The 18,524-nt window shown below is 35.8% G+C and overlaps 2 protein-coding genes across 4 annotated transcripts; both read left to right on the top strand.

Moving 5' to 3' along the window:
• Positions 1 to 492: 492 nt before the first annotated feature.
• LOC147544272 (mechanosensitive ion channel protein 4-like) lies at positions 493 to 6,213 on the top strand. Its single transcript, XM_086633040.1, has 6 exons — positions 493 to 1,759; positions 2,354 to 2,632; positions 3,707 to 3,830; positions 4,095 to 4,388; positions 5,142 to 5,344; positions 5,597 to 6,213. The coding sequence occupies exons 1-6, from the start codon at positions 825 to 827 to the stop codon at positions 5,865 to 5,867; spliced, it is 2,106 nt and encodes a 701-aa protein (XP_086489166.1). The 5' UTR covers positions 493 to 824; the 3' UTR covers positions 5,868 to 6,213.
• Positions 6,214 to 7,643: 1,430 nt separating this feature from the next.
• LOC147544271 (uncharacterized) lies at positions 7,644 to 11,092 on the top strand. Of its 3 annotated transcripts, none has more exons than XR_015239630.1 (2): positions 7,644 to 8,013; positions 11,032 to 11,092. XR_015239630.1 is itself a non-coding variant. In XM_086672831.1 (2 exons), the coding sequence occupies exon 2, from the start codon at positions 8,390 to 8,392 to the stop codon at positions 9,893 to 9,895; it is 1,506 nt and encodes a 501-aa protein (XP_086528957.1). In that variant the 5' UTR covers positions 7,644 to 8,013; positions 8,384 to 8,389; the 3' UTR covers positions 9,896 to 10,990. The 3 variants fall into 3 exon arrangements, 2 of the variants coding, with proteins under 2 accessions (XP_086528957.1, XP_086528958.1); XM_086672831.1 differs by lacking the exon at positions 11,032 to 11,092 and adding an exon at positions 8,384 to 10,990; XM_086672832.1 differs by lacking the exon at positions 11,032 to 11,092 and adding an exon at positions 8,379 to 10,990.
• The last annotated feature ends 7,432 nt before the right edge of the window (positions 11,093 to 18,524 follow it).

Below are 18,524 nucleotides of genomic sequence, written 5' to 3'. Positions count from 1 at the left end.
TCGACATAGTCTTCTAAATTTTCATAAATGCAAGTTATTCCTTTAGTTTTTGTTTCGTTTGTGGAGAAGTATAACATGTGTCTGCTGGGCAAAGACAATTCTACCAAATGCGTCACGTGAGGTGATTTATATGCGCCCCACATTGCAGGTATAGGCGCTTCTCAACAATAATGTGGGATATCTTTAAGTCTTCTCAAAGAAAAACGGGATCTGAAAAATATGTTCTTTCTTATAATCTTAATCCTTGGTTGATTTTCAATGAAATCTGAACCCTCAAATTTTGATAGAGTAAATCCTAACCATTAGAGATAAATATGGGAGAGCAAATCTTAGTCATTGGGAGGAGGGAAAAGACTTGATTTCTTTTTTGGATTATCCCATTTCTGAAAAAAAAAAAACTTTTCGTTTTTTCTATAATACTTATATTTTAAAATTAATGACAACTTTATTTAAAAATAAATTAAACTTTTTCATTGTATTGTATTATTGTATAGAAGTTAATGAGGGTACAGGTGATTAATGATGTTCGCTTAAAATTAGGGTTTTCAAAATAAATCATTCAAAACGAACTGACCGAGTAGACTCATGACTTATTTCAACAAAAAAAAAAAAAAAAAAAAGAGTAGACTCATGACTTTATGTAATTGTCTTTCTTTATCTTTATTCTTGTTTTTTATCCTCTATGCTTTTCTTTCCGCATTTATTCGCATTCAGTAGCAAGTTCAGGGGCATCGTATTATACTATTATGATACTTCAGTCTTCTCCTTCTCACTAAAACCAGTATTCAAGAAATTTCTAGTGTGAGAGATAGAGAGAAGTAGAGATGCAGAACCCAGATAAGGATAAACCCTTTACAGAGCAAGTAGTTCTTCAAATGGAGCATCAAAATCTGAAATCTCCACAACACATTACCATGGAAACAGAACTCCCAAGCCCAAGGTACCCAAACCTTCCACCAGCACCAAGAACACTTCGTCGACTCAACTTCTCAAAACCCAAGTCTCGTTTAGCCGAAAATAATCACCATCCCATGCCTACAAAATTAGCTGAATCAGAAGAACTATTAGAACCCATTAATAATCCACTAGAAAAGAACAACTCCTCTTCATCAGATGAAGATGATGATGATGATGAATGGGAAGAAAGAAACAAAGAAGAGGGAGAAAAGTACAGAAAAAAGAAGAAAAAATTTGGGTCAAGAAAAATAGTAGAATGGGTTTCATTTATAGTGATATTATCTGGTTTAATCTGTAGTTTAACAGTTGAATCTCTTAAAAATCAGATTAAATGGGGATTAGAAATTTGGAAATGGGTTTTGATGATTATGGTGATTTTTTGTGGAAGACTTGTTTCAGGATGGGTAATAAAAGTTATTGTTTTCTTCATTGAGAGAAATTTCATGTTGAGAGAAAAAGTACTTTACTTTGTTTATGGTCTTAGAAAGAGTTTTCAAAACTGTATTTGGTTAGGTTTAATTCTTATAGCTTGGACTTTTATGTTTAGTTCAGATGTTCAAAGGAAAAACCCAATCTTCAAAAAAGTATTTAGAGCTCTTTTGGGTGTTCTAATTGGAGCTACAATCTGGTTAATCAAGATTGTTTTAGTGAAAGTTTTAGCTTCATCTTTTCATGTTGCTACTTTCTTTGATAGGATGAAAGAAAGTGTTTTTCATCATTATATATTAGATTCATTATCAGGTCCTCCTCTTGATGAGATCCAAGAGGTACCCTCAAAGCGCAAGAATCTGTTTCCTTCAAGGTATATACTTTTAATTCATTCTGTTTTACTTAATGTATTTTAAAACAATTCCTGTAGGAATTTTCAATGAAAAGTTTTTTACGCTTTCCTTTGTACCTTTTATTATTTTTCTTTTCCTCCTTTGCTTGGATCTTGATATGGATCCTGTGACAATAGTTGACCAAAGAGAAGAGGAATAACAGTGGTTTTTGACGGTGGTGGTCGGCCGCCCTGAAGAGGGAAAGAGGATAGCAAAAGCTGAAGAACAATCATAGAAGTACCCCACATAGACAGTTTATGTTTTTCACTTTTAATATTCTAGTAACCCCCCTTTTCTCTTTATGGGAGAAAGGTTTCATGGTTCCCCATTGAGTTTTATAGGTTTCCATCAGTGTAAAAGTATTTTATTTGAATAAGAAGCATTAGAAATTAGATGTACTAACTCTTAAAAGTTCGTAAATACATAATTTGTAAGGTAAGATGGTAATGTGCCTAGTAAAATCTGCTTACATTGAATGTGTTACTCCGTTTATACTTACTATAGACGAAAAATTTATTCCAATTATAATGAAAAGTAATAAACAGATTCTTGTGACCTTAAATTCTTGTGCGAAGGTCGTTGCCTGCAAGATTAAGAGACGGGAAGAGGATGTCGAGAAGAATGGGAGGTTCAAGGAAGATTGACATTGAGAGACTGAGGAAGCTAAGTATGGAGAGTACAACTTCAGCTTGGAGCATGAAGAGATTGGTAAATTACGTGATGTACTCAGGGTTGTCAACGATTTCAAGAACCATTGATGATTTTGGTAACGCAGAGTCAGAAATTACGAGCGAGTGGGAAGCAAGAATTACAGCCCAAAGGGTCTTCAAAAATGTAGCAAAGCCTGATGCAAAGTAAGTACAGTTTCTCCCATTCCCCCCAATATTCTACTGCTCAACCATTATTTCTTGCACGATGAACAATACATAATGTAAATTATTCCTACAAAACATTTATTGCTTTTAAAACCTTACACCCCAAAGAGTTTGTGCTAAAGTTGAAGACTTTTACTTTTAAATTCCTTCATAAGCATCTCTTGAAGTCTTATATTGATCAGATCTTAAAACAACTCCTCATGATGGTAAAATGTTATATAGTATGATTCAAGGATGATCTACGTAAGCTTCCTCTAAACCCTACAGAAATATGCACGACGACAGTAGGCGGCGGCATCTCATGTTGAATGATTCAAGATATGAATCATTTATCTTATAGTATAAATTCAATAAGCAAATTGATCAAGTCATACTGATTCAGATTATTTAAGGCTTGATTCCTCGTTTGTTGCAAATTCGACATTTTGATTTCCTCGTAGAAAGAGAGTTCAACTATACATACACAAAATGTCACCCTTGATCATATGATAGTGAGGATATTCCGACATTGACAGAGAATACAATCCAAGTCCTTAAAATATCATGTGAACTAGTTTACATTTTTCAGAACCATAGCCTATCATTTGATATAAGTCTTGATGTTGTTGCCTTGTTGATAAGGCGAAAACAGGCTAGAGCCTAGAGGTGGCACTGAGGTGCAAGACACGTTCAGATTTTTTTCTTACTTGAGTAGCTTTTTGGTGTTCGAAAACAAATACGTGAAAAAGAATCAAGGACTAAATGAAGGAAAAATGATGAAAAGGCAATCGGTTAATGATATACAAGGCATGAGCATGAAACATTAAATTTGATCTTGTTGGATTCATGTGAAACACTATATCTCCTCCATATGAAGCACTGTATTTCCTCGCTAAATTTCGTTATTTTGAAACTTTGAATTAATTCTACTTATAAGAAACTCTATACAAAAGTTAACAAGAACTGTGTATCTGTTCCCATATATGGGGAATCCGAAAGTTTACAATGTTATGTTACTAGTGCTTCTTGAAAGTTTGAGTCTTTCTTTTGATAGATTTATTTATGTTATTGCAGGTATATTGTAGAGGACGATCTAGAAAGGTTCTTAAGCAGAGACGAAATTCATACTATACTCCCTTTCTTCGAGGGATATTTTGAAACGGGACAAATTAGAAAGTCTGCTTTCAGAAACTGGGTGGTAAGTTTTCTGTCTCCCTTACATTTTTTGTCGTTTTCATTTTTTATGTGAAGGCAACATGAAGTTCGTGTTCAGTCAACTGGTAAATTGCTTAAGAAGGCAAACTAGATTACTAGAATAAGTTAAAGCTTTTTCTGTTATTCCATTCAAATTTAAGATATCAAGTGATTTCGAAATTCATACATGTTATACAATTTTTTTATCCTCCAGAAGATATTTAAGACTGTGTTCACTAATTAGGTTTTAATATCTCTATATCCGTAGGTACAAGCTTATGTTGAACGAAGGGCTCTAGCTCTTTCTTTGAATGACACAAAGACAGCAGTGCATCAACTTCACAAATTAGCTAGTGCAGTTGTATCAGTGATTATTCTTGTGGTTTTTGTTCTAGTGATGGGGCTGGCAACGTCAAAAGTGATTCTTGTGATCACATCCCAACTACTAGTTGTGGGTTTCATGTTCCAGAACACTTGCAAGACAATCTTTGAAGCAATCATCTTTGTTTTTGTAATGCATCCTTTTGATGTGGGCGATCGCTGTAAAATCGATGGTGTGCAGGTGAATATCTAGACACAACTAGCACATATCTTGATTACGTAATCTAAGATTACTTCTCAAAAGAAATGTATGCCCAAGTAAAATCATGAGTAGCATGGATAGGTTTGTGAAAGTAATTGTGGCCTTCCCATGTTTTGACGGGGTTTCCTCGTAGGGAAGTTCTATAGGCACACCTCCGTTGATTTGGCTATAAGACCTCCTATGTGGTAGCTATCTATAGGTACCCTCGAGTGCCTTTCTTTCGAAGGGTGCTTGATAATTTGCTACTTCGTTGGAGTCCAGGCTCCTGCCAATGAACCGATCACCAGACTCCCTTGCCCCCCCCCCCCCCCCCCTCCCCCCCCCCCCCCCCCCCCCCCCCACATTGGCCGTGACAAAGACGCTTTGGGGTGCTTTTAACCTGAAGAGAAAGGCGCTTGTTGGTGCTTTTCACCTGAAAAAAAAAAACTAGAGGTGCCTATTGCCAAATTAGGCTTCCTGTAAAATTTCTCTTCTTTGTATTTGTTTTAAGGTGATTATTTTCATAACTAAAAACAAGTCACGTGATAGTTGGGTGGTTTCATTGATTCAGGCTCCTTTGATTTGTCTGTAAATTAGCTATTTGAGCTCCTGGTTATGTTTACTAGAAGAATCTTGCCTATGCTTGAAGACTGTGCAGTCTATTCCTATTTTACGATTGATTTATCAGCGTATCAGCTCTGATTATTAGTTTTTCTCTTTTCACGTTGATGTCAAATCTCTCTTTTTTGGCAGATGATAGTTGAAGAGATGAATATTTTGACCACGGTGTTCCTTCGATTCGATATGGAGAAAATCTACTATCCGAACTCTGTTCTCAGCACTAAACCTATCAGCAATTTCTATAGAAGTCCGGAGATGGCTGACACAGTTGATTTCACTATTGACGTCTCAACTCCCATGGATGACATTAATACTCTTAAAAAGGGAATACAAATGTAAGCAACCTATCCATCTTAGTTTTTATTTTTCTCATTCTAAAGTGCATCAATCGTGTATTTACCATCTTATTATGTCAATTTGGAGGAATATCGATTGTTGAATGGTTAGTGTTTGTAAAGATGCCAATCCGAGAAAGTATATAATCAGATGTGGCATCATTGACCACCAAACGATGACCTCCACTTTATTAAGAGGTACTTCGGTGATAATGTAGTCTAATAAGTTCTCTTGATTGTTCTTGACTGCAGATACATAGATAGCAAGCCGAAGTATTGGTCTACAAAACACTCGTTAATAGTGAAAGAGATTGAGAACCCGAGCAAAATGAAGATGTGTCTCAATATAAATCATACTATGAACCATCAAAACTTTGGCGAGAGAAACATACGGAGAACCGAGCTTATTTTTGAGTTGAAGAAGTTATTTGAGGCAATTGGAATAAAATATCAGCTTCTTCCTCAAGAAGTTCATCTCACCCAATTTTCCTCCTTTGAAGGAAGGCGTGAACCACAGCTCTGATATGGGGACCATTGCTCTAATGAAAGTTGTAAACCCCCAAATTCTAATCGTTTAGTACCATTTTGCCCTTCGGTTCTAAAGGTTAGTTCCTCTATCTACAATTGCTCTCTTTTGGACGTTGTAGGTCTGAGTCTATTCAATGCAGGAGCTGCTTTAGACAAATACCCATTCCTCCGGGTCTGGCGATGAGTCTTCAAGATGAGGTAGGAGTTTGATCACCTTAAGTATGTATCTTACTCTATGATTTCCTTTAGTTTGGCCTAGCATTTGTGTAAGTTGATATGGGGAGAACTATGGTGAATGTAATTTATACACTGAGTTATGTTTGCAAATCTAGTTTAGCAAATCTATTATTTTGTGTTCGGATATGCCGTGTTGGTTGTAGAAGGGGCAGGTAGTCACTTCATGAGTCGGGGGAATGTCTAACCACTCGGAGCTAAAGAGCCATTTAACAATGGTATAAGAGCTTAGAAAATTACAAGTCTCAGAGGCAAAAAAAAAAGTCTATCCACTTAAAATGTGGGGGTTGTTAGAATATCAGAAGTGCATGGATGAAAAACCCCAATTTTATCACCAAGCTAAACAAGTAAAGACATTGGGAGAAAAAAAAAATTAGATAGTCTAACAAAGAAATAATGAAATTTTCAGTCAGTTAAGGATAGTAATTGTAGTGACCTTTAAGTCATCGATCATCCAAGCGTAGTTGTTTTTTTGGCCTAACGCTTTGGGGAAATCAAAATAGTTTTCGGGGTGTGAAGACTTTGTCAAAAACTGATCAACTGTAGTTGACCAGTATATTTTCTAATTGTTAGGGGGAAAACAAATTTGTAGACCGTTTCTTCTCCATTTCGGCAAGGGTCGCCGGAATCCGACCACCATCATTACCAAAATACGGCCACCACCATCATCACCAAATCCGGCCGCCACCATCGTCACCAAAATCTGGCCACTGCCATCATCATTTGCATCTTTCTCTCTCTCTCCCACTCTCTTTCTTTATCGCTCTCACTGCTTCTCTCACTATATCTCGTTCTCTATCTCTCTTAGTGTATCTCGGTTTCTCCGATCACCAAACCCTAATACTCGGTCTCACTCTCATTCTCCTTAAACTCTCTATCGCAGTTTCAGAACTTGTGTTTGGTCGGCCCACGAAACCCTAGAGGAGGGTTAGGCGAAACCCTCCTCGAGGTCTTGTTCCGGCGAAGGAAAAGCTTTCCTTCGTTAGAACTGTGAGAGAGATTGTAAACGAGAGACAGAGAGAGACCATGAGATTGAGAGGGACAAACTATAAGAGAGAGAGAGAGAGAGAGAGTGAGGAGAGGAGGAAGAAATAAAAAGAGAAAATGGTAGTGGTGGTTGTGGCCGGAAATGGTGGCCGGAGTTGGTGGTAGGAGACTAGGAGTTGGTGGTCGGAGTTGAAGATGATGAAGAAGAAGAGGATGAAGAAATGTTTTGTTTTCCCTTAAAATTTGTTTTCTCGAAAAATCTCCAGAATTTCACGTATTCCTTTTAAAATTTTCCACTTCGGAAACTATTTTGATTTCCCCAAAGTGGTGGCCTTTTTTTTGTTTGTGGAAAGCATAGTTTTTACTTGTAGTGGTGTTTCTGGTGTCGGTGGTGGTGTGATCTTCCATTAAGGGGTGAAAATTGTTTGGACTGGGCACAGATGTGTACTAGGAGCTTTGGACGAGCCGCCAAGTTGGTGGTAGTGGTGGACAATGGCGGATGCACTTGGAGACTACCCCTGGCTGCAGCCAGGGGTAGTTTCGTTAATTTTATGAAGAGGTATGGCTTTTTTGTAAAAGCAGCCAGGGGCAATTTTTTTTTTTTTTTTTTTACTTTGTCTGATGGGAAGAAAAGAACTAGAGAGTAGAGAGAGAAGGGGTCGTCACTTCCAAACCGAGAAAGGGAGAATGGAATATTGTGAGTGAAAATGTGAAATCTAGGGTTCTAACAATGTCTCTTTCTCATCTTCTTATCTTCTCTAACACTCTATCATCATCATCCCTCTCTAAGATTTTATTGCTTCCACAAATTTAAGATTTAAAGTGAAATCTAGGGTTCTTGAGTTCTTTGTCTTCTATTTTTTTAACAACAACAAAATCAACTAATTAAGGGATTCAAGGCTTTGTTATCTTCAACCAATGTAAGTAATGTTTCTTCCTCTTCTCTTTGATTTTTATTAGAGCAATAGAACTTTTAATACTTCAATTTTGATTATTTTGGGTATAACTATTAGGTTACTAAATTTGATTTTTTAGGTGGATTATTGATTTTGATTAAGTCATTGTCCATTACATTATTGTTAGGGTTATTGATTTTGATAAATTGAGCTACTAATTTAGATTATTTGGGTGAAATTGTTAATGTTCATTGTAACTTTACACATTTACAAGTTTAGGGGATATATGAATTATACACAAGACTCCTAATAAGATATATACATGATATATTTGTAACTTAGAGAGTAGAAATTCATCTAAATTTGTTTTGTTTTGATGTTGATTTAAGTTTAGGGTAAAATGTCCGAAGATCCTCAAGTACCCAAGCGAAGGAAGAAAACTTTATATTCGTTTTTTACTTCAACAAGAGAAAGCAATAAAAAGGATTTGGAACCTTCACCTTCTATAGCTAACATTGAAAATTTAGTCGATGATGGACAACCTCATTTGAATGTTTTAGAAGAAGAAGTTGATACTACATCTTTTATACGTGATCCGGGATTGCGCCTTCAAATTTGGAAATATCCTATTAACAAACAAGATGAGCTTCGACGTGCATATCTTAATGAGGGACCTTATCAACCTATCCTTAAAGACTACCCAAGAACAAAGTTTGGAAAGCAATCCCGAAGATTTCAAGATTCTTGGTATACCTTGTTTCCTTGGCTTGAGTACTCTCCTACAAAAGATGCGGCCTATTGTCTTCCATGTTTTATCTTTGAAATAAATCCGCCAAAACGTACATCATTCACCGATCAAGGATTTAGAAGATGGAAGAGTGTCAATGATGGAACGAAATGTGCATTCCTAACACATATGGGAGATCATAATTCTCAACACATGTTGGCCGTAAAAGCTTGTCAAGATTTAGGGTGGACATCTCGACATATTGATAAGATGATTAATGTACAGTCTAAGGAATTAGTGAAGAAAAATCGACGAAGACTCATGGCTTCTATTGATTGTTTGAGATATCTTGCCTATCAAACATGTGCGTTTAGGGGGCATGATGAATCTACAAATTCGTCGAATCGTGGAAATTTCATTGAGTTGGTAAAACTTTTGGCTAAGAACAATGATGAAATCCAACAAGTTGTCTTAGAAAATGCTCCACAAAATGCTAAATATACATCTCCTTCAATTCAAAAAGAAATATTATCAATCCTTGCTAACAAAGTAAGAAACAAGATTCGAGAAGAAGTTGGATCATCAAAGTTTTGCATTCTTGTCGACGAAGCACAAGATGATTCACAAAAGGAGCAAATGGCTATTGTCTTGCGATTTGTTGATGATGGTGGATCTATCAAAGAACGATTTTTTGATATTGTACATGTGAAAAACACCGCCTCTTTGACTCTCAAGCAAGCAATAACTAATGTGTTTATTCGTAACGACCTCCATACGGAAAACATGCGAGGTCAAGGGTATGATGGTGCTAGCAATATGCGTGGAGCTTTAAATGGATTGCAAGCATTATTTCTTAGAGATTGTCCTTATGCATACTATGTGCATTGCTTTGCCCATAGACTACAACTAGCACTAGTTGGAGCATGTAAAGACGTAAATGCTATTTATCGATTTTATTCAACACTGAATGCAACCATTAATTTTCTTTGTGCTTCACCTCTAAGGCAAGAAGAATTAAAATCTTTTCGAGTTAATGAAATCGCGAGCTTGTTAGAAGATGATGAGCTTGAGACGGGCAAGGGGTTAAACCAAGTAGGCAACTTGCAACGACCGGGGGCTACTCGTTGGAGCTCCCACTTGATATGTTTAGTGCAACGTGTGGAGTTCTTAGAAATTTAATGAAAACCGCACCAACTAATATTTTAAGTATAGAATCCTAGGGTTTGTTCATTGCGGTGACAACGTTTGAATTCGTTTTTATATTGCACTTGATGTGTAAGATTATGGAGATCACTGATTTGCTTTGTCAAGCTCTTCAGAAAAAATCTCAAGATATTGTCAATGCAATGAGACTTGTAAAAAGTACAAAATCACTTCTTAAGGAGTTGAGACAAGATGGTTGGGATGCTTTCATAAAACAAGTAGAAGCATTTTGTAACAAAAATGATGTGATAATACCGGATATGAGTGACCTTATGTAGTGGGTTCACTTCGTTCTTGTCGGCAACAAGACAATATCACAATGGCACATCATTGTTATATAGATTTATTTAATGCCGCCATTGATTTTCAGTTAGAGGAGTTGAATACAAGGTTTACTGATGAAACAATCGAACTTCTTATACTTAGTTCAACCTTGGATCCTACAGATGCTTTTAGGTCGTTTAAGATTGATGATATTTGTCTTCTTGCTGAAAAGTATTATCCAGAAGATTTTAGTAAGCAAGACATAATTGGTTTGAGATGTCAATTGTTACATTATGAGCATGATGTGCTCCACCATCCGGAATTTCAAAATTTAGCTACGATATCAGAGTTGTGCAAGAAATTGGTTGAAACAAGAAAGTCTAAGTCTTATTGTCTGATTTATAGATTGATTTGTTTGGTGTTAACTTTACCAGTTTCTACGGCAACTACTGAGAGCATTTTCAGCGATGAAACTTGTCAAAACAACACTTCGTAGCAAAATGGAGGATGATTTCCTAAGAGATTGCAGATTATACACATCGAGAAAGAAATAGCCGAAACAATCGATTCTGATTTAATAATTGATGAATTTTATAAGTTGAAGGATCGTAGGGCTCAACTCAAGTAGTATAGTTACATGTCATTTGATGGGTTTCGATGTTTTGTACATCTTTTGTTTTTTGCTATATACCCTCTTTTGTTATATGCTAAATGTGGTATACATAATGAAATGAAAATATTACTTTGATCTAATATACTCTTCTGTGAACTTTTTAATTCAATGAATTATCCTATTGTATAGATAAATTCTTGTTGTATGATATTTTGCGAAATGTTTCTTTTGATAGGCAGTCTTTTGGACAAAGTAACAGATATAATTGCAACGGATGAACTTCACATTCTTAATAGGTATGCTCTTACTTTTTATATATGGTTTGTGACAATAATGTTGTAAAATTGCACTTTGACACTAAAATTTAGCGTTACATGTTATTTTCGACAAATATATCTACCGTAAGAAAGAAATTTAGTTATAAAAAAATTAGGCTAGCCCTGTATAGATTTAAATCCTGGCTCCGCCCTTGGTGGTGGAGGTCGTGATGGTAAGTTTTGTAGGCGATGGACGATGGTGGTAGTGGTGGGGGTCGTGATAGTAAGTTTTGTTGGCCACACTCCATATTGTTGCTATTGGCGCCTCCCTATACAAGCAAAATGAGTGGGAAATTTATGTGAAAAGCAATCATTTTGGGTGCCTATAGAACTCCCCTAACTGAGTGGAACATGATTATTTGGAGAGGGAATAGACGAGCAATTGTCAAAAGTGGTTAAAGAGGGAAAAGGAAAGATAGGAGACAGGAAAAGAAAGATAGGAGTCATAAGGAAAGAGATTTTTAGGGAAAAGGGAAGTAAAGGGCCTAACCAATGGGCTAAGAGAGAAAAGGAAAGGAAGCAGTGGGTCACTTCACTTTGTTAAATTAGGTGGGCTGTGGATTTTAGTGGAGATTAAAACATACTTTGTGAAAAAAAGTTAGGATCTCTGTTGGGGTGGTGGTGGGGGCCGATGCGATGGTTCTAGCTTCACCCCGTCACCAAACGATACTATCTCCGCAAAAAATACTTTTTTGTTGTTGAGAGTCGGCAAAAAATACTTGAGTATTGATGTTAAACACACCATAACACACCATGACAACGATAGACAAGTAATAGGCTTTAAATTGTGATTTGTCGTGTCAAGCCTCGAAAGGCGAGGCAAAATAACTTCATATTACAATGGCCTAATTATTGCTGGAGTATTTCTGGAAATTAAGTGATATACAATGCGAATTGTGTTACACAACGAGGTTTACGTTACACACAATGAAGTTTATGAACTGAAACGGATAATATTTACTAATGCAAAAGTAAATTGATGTGTGACTTTTTAGCCATTACGAACCTCAGTTCTTAGACATGCCCCTAATTTTTTTTTGGTTTTATAGGTGAAGGGTCCATTTTTCTACATGAAATTGGTTTGTATTTGGTGTTTAATTCATACAAATTTGAGGACTTGTATTAATTTTAAGGTAAAGTTGGAAATAAAATGTTAAATGTAGTAAAGGTCCAAGCCATAATATAAAAAAAAAAAAGAAAACAAAACAAAAGTATACTTAACCAATCAATTATCCTCTCTTCTGTATCGTGTTATCTCTCTGAACCCTGAATCCGAATTTGATTATCTCTTCAGACATCTTTCAAGTCGAACAAAACAATCAATTGTTTGATCATATGATCATCTTTCTAGACTTGTTACTCCAACTAATAGAAAAATCTAGATTCACAACTGTGAGAATAGTCCCACATGGAAGAATGGGTATCTAGCAATCAAGAATATAATGTTTAGGTCTTCTCCACTCATAGTCAATTGGTTTTGAGTTGGATGTCCACAAACTTAACATGGTATTAGAGCTAGGCCCACATGTGATAGGCTTAAAAGCCACACGTGCTCCACGTCACCCGAAAGAAAAAAAAACACGTGCTAGGCTCAAAGAAAGCCACACGTGAGGGGACGTGTGAGAATAGTCCCACATGGAAGAATGGGTATCTAACAACCAAGAATATAATGTCTAGGTCCTCTCAACTCATTGTCAATTGGTTTTGAGCTGGATAACCACAAACTTAATAATAACAATTGTTGTTTGATGATATAAGCCTTATTTAATGTTAATTTGATCTTCTTTTTCAATTAAAACTACAAAGTATATTTAGAGTCTACTTAATGGAATGTATTATGATATCTTCCAACAAAACTTTGACTTAATCATTTAAGAAATGTTTAATTCACATGCGAATTTCATGTGCAAAACTTCATAACGTACTATAAAACTACATGATATATGAAATTCCATATGTAGTATGAAATTACAATGTGAAGACCTTAATGTATCAAGTTCATAATAACCAATCAAAAACAGAAATTACATAATGCAGTATGAAACCATAATATGACATCTTCCTTTCATATTATAGTGTTAATTCATATTGTGAAATGAATTTGCATATTGTAACGGGTAATTGTATACTGACATTACGTTTCATATTGTAAAATGAACGTTATATTGAAATAAAATATTGTGAACTATAAGTAACCATAATATGTTAATATTGTGTTATGATTGCAGTATGATATTTTTGATTTTTTTGTTGTTGAAAGCATTAAATAGATAGACGCCAACACAAACTAGTTCCGAGGAAATAGGGGAAAACAGTCTAAATACGATTACAATTATATTCACGAGCCCATTTAGCTAGTTTGTCTGCTTGATGGTTGTTGGTGTGTGGTGTGTGCGTATAAATGATATCTTTGAAGAGGCTACTATACTGTCGAATATATTCGATGTGGCTTAGTGATTGACATTGAACAGTCGCGATGGTTCTTCTGAGTTGATTAATGATGTTTTTGTTGTCGCTTCGCATATGCAAGTATTCGATTTTCTGCTCTAGGGCCCACGAGATGCCCCGTAAAATAACTTTGAACTCGCCTTCCACATTTCGTTGTCTCTCAGAAAGTTGATTGGGAGTCGTAGATAATAGATCCAATTTCGGCCACTTCCCTGATGTGCTTGAAGGAGGCATCTGTGTTGAGTTTGATGAAGGGTGGTGAAGATGATATTTTCAGTTATGTATCATGCTTTCATATTTCTTTTGTTGCAACTTATTATGTTTTTATATACACTTTCAAAATTATAGAATAGATTGATATGTCTTGAGCGTTTGAAAACGATATCTTTTGGTAGTTTAAAAGACATTATAAAGAAATAAAATATACTTTTTTGTTTGGTTGAAGACATCATAATTTTTTGGGAAATCGACTACTTCATGAATTGAATAAGAACATAAATTGCCTTGATTAAATCCCTTACTGAAAGATTTAAGTTTTGGGTGAGGAAAATCATATACCTCCATGTTTATTTATAATAGAACAATACTGCAATAGATGGAACCAAATAAAGAAAAATAACATAACTAAGGAAACGACCCAAATTCTTAGTGTATCAAATCCTTTCATATCTTGGAGATATTCATAAGAAGATTTCTCTTGATTTATATATTACCCTCCCGCAAATTGAACGGAGGATCAAAGCAAAAGTTCAATTTGGAAAATGAATCCCTGAGACGAAACTTGATGAAACCATTCTTCTACAAATTCTTCAGTAAGCAATCATGGAATACATTGATGAACAAAATTTTATTTGGTGTATATCGGTATTAATGTTACAGCAGTAATAACGAACAAACATGGCATAATCACACTTGATGAAACCATTCTTCTAAACCACACTAGATTCAAAATCCTTTGCACTTAATGAGCTTAATCACAACAGATTCAGAGGCTCACGGCAAATAACACAACTAATTTCTACTGATAAAGCAAGCAAAAACACAAACGAGGAGGCATCAACCTTGCACTGCAAACAACGATAACAATATTTACAGCCGATATTATCGATCAGCAAAATCTGCTTTTTACGGATATCGAACTTGCACCAAAATCGAATTAACTTCAAACTTACTCCAACACCAATTTAACTCTCAAAACATCCATGAATCTCTTTCCCATTATAAATAACTTATCCATCATTATTATATACTCCAAACACATAAAAGATTTGTCATTGTTGATGCACTTTCTTTCTTGATAATATAAACCTTAAAGTCAACAGCTGAATACTATAATATTAGTAACTAGAGTCGTCACCATTGAATATTATTGAAAAACATAAAAAAACTTCAATGGTAAACCTTGACTAAATTTATTGAGAATCATGAACTAAGCTAATTAAAAAATTATAAAAGAAAATAAAATAACTATGATTCCGACGGACGGTAGTCATAGAAGCGGCTACCGCCGCCGGCTAAGCGGAAGCTAAATAGAATCGAAACTCTACTTGCTAGAGTGTTTTAGCCTCAGATACCATGAAAGATTTAAGATTTGGGTGAGGAAAACTATATAGATCCATGTTTATTTATATAGAACAATACTACAATAGATGGAAACAAATAAATAACATAACTATGGAAATGACCCAAATCCTTAGTGTATCCAATCCTTTCATATCTTGGAGATTTTTATAAGAAGACTTCTCTTGAGTTATATATTACCCTTATTACTTACGGTCCCTCTTAAAGAGCCTAAATCCCAACTTAACTAAAGAGCCCAAAGCTCAACGTAACTAAAGAGCCTAAGGCTCAACTAAACAACTTTATATATGCCTCTAAGAGTTTAATTCAATAAATCATATATTCCACCTCGGTTGGAAATCGAACCTGGAACCTCCAATATTTTGGAGTACATGCATTACCAAATCTTGGACCTCCAATAAATCATAGATTCCACCTCGGTTGGAAATCGAACCTAGAACCTCTAATATTTTGGAGTACATGCATTACCAATTGAATCTTGGACCTCCAATAAATCATAGATTCCACCTCAGTTGAAAATAGAACTTAGGATCTCTAATATTTGGAAGTACAGAATGCTTTCGTCCCTCATAGACAAATCATCGACAATATAGTTATTGTGCAGGAAAGTCTACACTCCATGCATCTCTCAAAATCAAAGAATGGGTCTTTTGCCTTATAAATGGACATGGCAAAGGCATATGACAGAATCGACTGGACTTTTCTTAAACATGTTCTTCAAGCAATTCGAATACCAGGTAAAATCATCGAACTTATTATTTTTTTTGTATCCACACCATCATACAACATTATTATCAATGGTCGACAATATGGTCAATTCAGGTCATCTAGGGGCTTAAGACAAGGCTACCCGTTGTCACCCTATCTTTTTATATTGGTCTCCCAATCTTTGTCTCTGCTGATGGAGAAATATGAGAATTAATCTTTATTTGATGCATACAAAGTGAACAAATATGCTCCTAAAGTCTCCCACCTATTGTTTGCTAACGATTTATTCATTATGGGAGCAGCTACGGATAAAAATCTTAATGCTATTGTTGAAATCATGGAATTCTATATTGGGTTTTCTGGACAGGCAGTTAATTTTGCCAAATCATCTCTCTGCTTTAGCTCAGGAATCACAAGTAACACTATTAACAAGTTCCTGAATCAACTTAGGGCACCTTTGATGTCTAATTCAGAAAAGTACTTGGGGACTTTCATTCTCAAGCCTCGTAATAGAATCAACTCTCATGAGTTCTTAGTCAAGAAATTCAATAGCAAATTATCGGGGTGGAAAAGAAGACTCACAACACGAGCAGACAGAACTACCATCATCAAATCAGCTCTTAACCCTATATGCACTTATTTCTTTGGATTATCTATTCTCCCCCAAGGTACAATCAAACAATTAGAAAAACTTGAACTGGACTTTTGGTGGGATCAAGTGGAGGGGGGTCACAAAAAACTCTACTTTATTCCCTGGGAGCTTATTAAAAAACCCAAAGATTTAGGGGATTGGGAGTCAGGTCTCTGGCCAAAGTTAATGAATCTCTTGTGGCTAAATTAGCCTGGAGATTCCTAACTAACCCAATTAATACTTGGGTTAAAATCCTAGGGAAATGCTAAATGTACAAAGAATCTTTGACAAGATTCTTGACAAAATGCATAATGAACAGTCCCGATCAAAATCAAACTTTGAAAAATTTGGATTAACTTTTGTCTTTTAGTGAAAATGAGTCATTAAGTCAAGAATTTTGTCAAAGACTTTGTACATGTAGCACTCCCGAAAATCCTATAAGCTAAATATAACCTCACAGATGACTTTTGGTCGGTTACAAAATCTAACAATGCTCACCAATTTGGACTTCCATTCTTCAAATTCGAGAAGTGCTCCAGGATAGATATTGCTGGCAAGTGGGAGATGGCAACTCAATCAGAATGCAAATTGATCCTTGGGTACCTAGCATCACAAATTACAAACCAGAGGTTAAATACAGAAGAACTGACAGTCATGTCTTCGTATCTGATCTTATGAGAAATAATAGATGGAATGAACCACTTATTAGGGATCTATTCAATCCAGCTTCAGCTGATTCTATTTGTCAGATTTATCTGATGTCACTACCTCAGTCTGATCAACTGATATGGACTCCTCACAAATTAGGTAAATTCTCATCTAAATCCTACTATAGAGAGATTATTGGTCAAAATCAAAGTACTCGAGCTGGAACTGATTTCCCCTAGTCGAAATTCTAGGCAATAAAAAACATTGAACTAAAAATTCATCTATTCTTATGGAAAATGGTGAGTGCTGGATTACCTTTACTTGCGTTCATCCACAGATTCAACAACTCGGTTGATCCATTTTGTAGACTGTGCGGGCAAGAAGAAGAATCAATTGAACACTTATTAGGTTCCTGCCTTAAACTTCAACGTCTCCTCGGTCTCGCTTCCAACTTTGAATTATTTCCTCATATCACGGAACCAGTGGAGTTAGTTAAGTTCATAATTGAGCATAAACATGAAGACAGGAAGGTGGTATTTCTATCTTACCTCATCTGGCTATTCTGGAAAGGTCGAAGCGATCTTATCTTCAGTAACAAGGACCTTGATCTTAACTACATCTACCATCAGGCTAAATATCATGCAAGTGAATTCCATAACAGAACATCAGAAGAAGGTGTTACTTCTAACAGAGATCCATGAATCCCTCCCTCAACAAACCAACTCAAAATAAACTTCGATGGGGCTTTCCTTTCAACTGGAGCCGCCATAGTAGCAATCACAAGGAACTGGAGAGGTGAAACCCAAAAGTAGGTATCGCAAACTATCAACGGAAAATCATGATTGGAGAGCGAGGCAAAAGCTCTACTGCTAACTGATGTGACACGAAAATGTCACATTTGGAGAGCCTAACTTAGACTAATTAGTCATTTTCGAGTGTTATCAATAATATTTTATGTGTTTTTCTTGTTTAGGTAGCATATTTGGAGCTAAACATGAAATTCGGAATAAAGGGAGCGAATTATCACTATCATTTCATGTGCCCAAAATGAGAGAAAAAGACTTCAAGCAAATCATATGAGAAGAGGAGTCAAAGACGAGCCCAACGGTGAAAACGGAAGTCAATTCCGAGTTCGGACGGGGAAGTTGTGAAAGAAAGAAGTCGAGGTTCGGTCTTAAAACAAGGATTCTATGAAGGCACCCTCCTTTGGTTGTAATTCTAGAAGGCACCCTCTTGATTTCCAAGTGAAGTCTAAAACCCAAGCCCAAAGAAGATGAAGAAAGAAGAGATTTTGGAGGCACCCAATGGACTCAAGTTTGGGTCAAAGTCAAGGTTGACTAAGTCTAGGGTTTGAGTCAAATACACTATTCATCTTCTTCTTCAATCATCATTCTA

This window comes from Eschscholzia californica, unplaced genomic scaffold (assembly GCF_041429995.1).
Source record: "Eschscholzia californica isolate CP2 unplaced genomic scaffold, dmEscCali1.0.p SCAF_4, whole genome shotgun sequence".
Taxonomy (NCBI): Eukaryota; Viridiplantae; Streptophyta; class Magnoliopsida; order Ranunculales; family Papaveraceae; genus Eschscholzia; species Eschscholzia californica.
The sequence above is the reverse complement of the archived record's forward strand: the minus strand, read 5'-3'. Positions and strand labels throughout refer to the sequence as shown.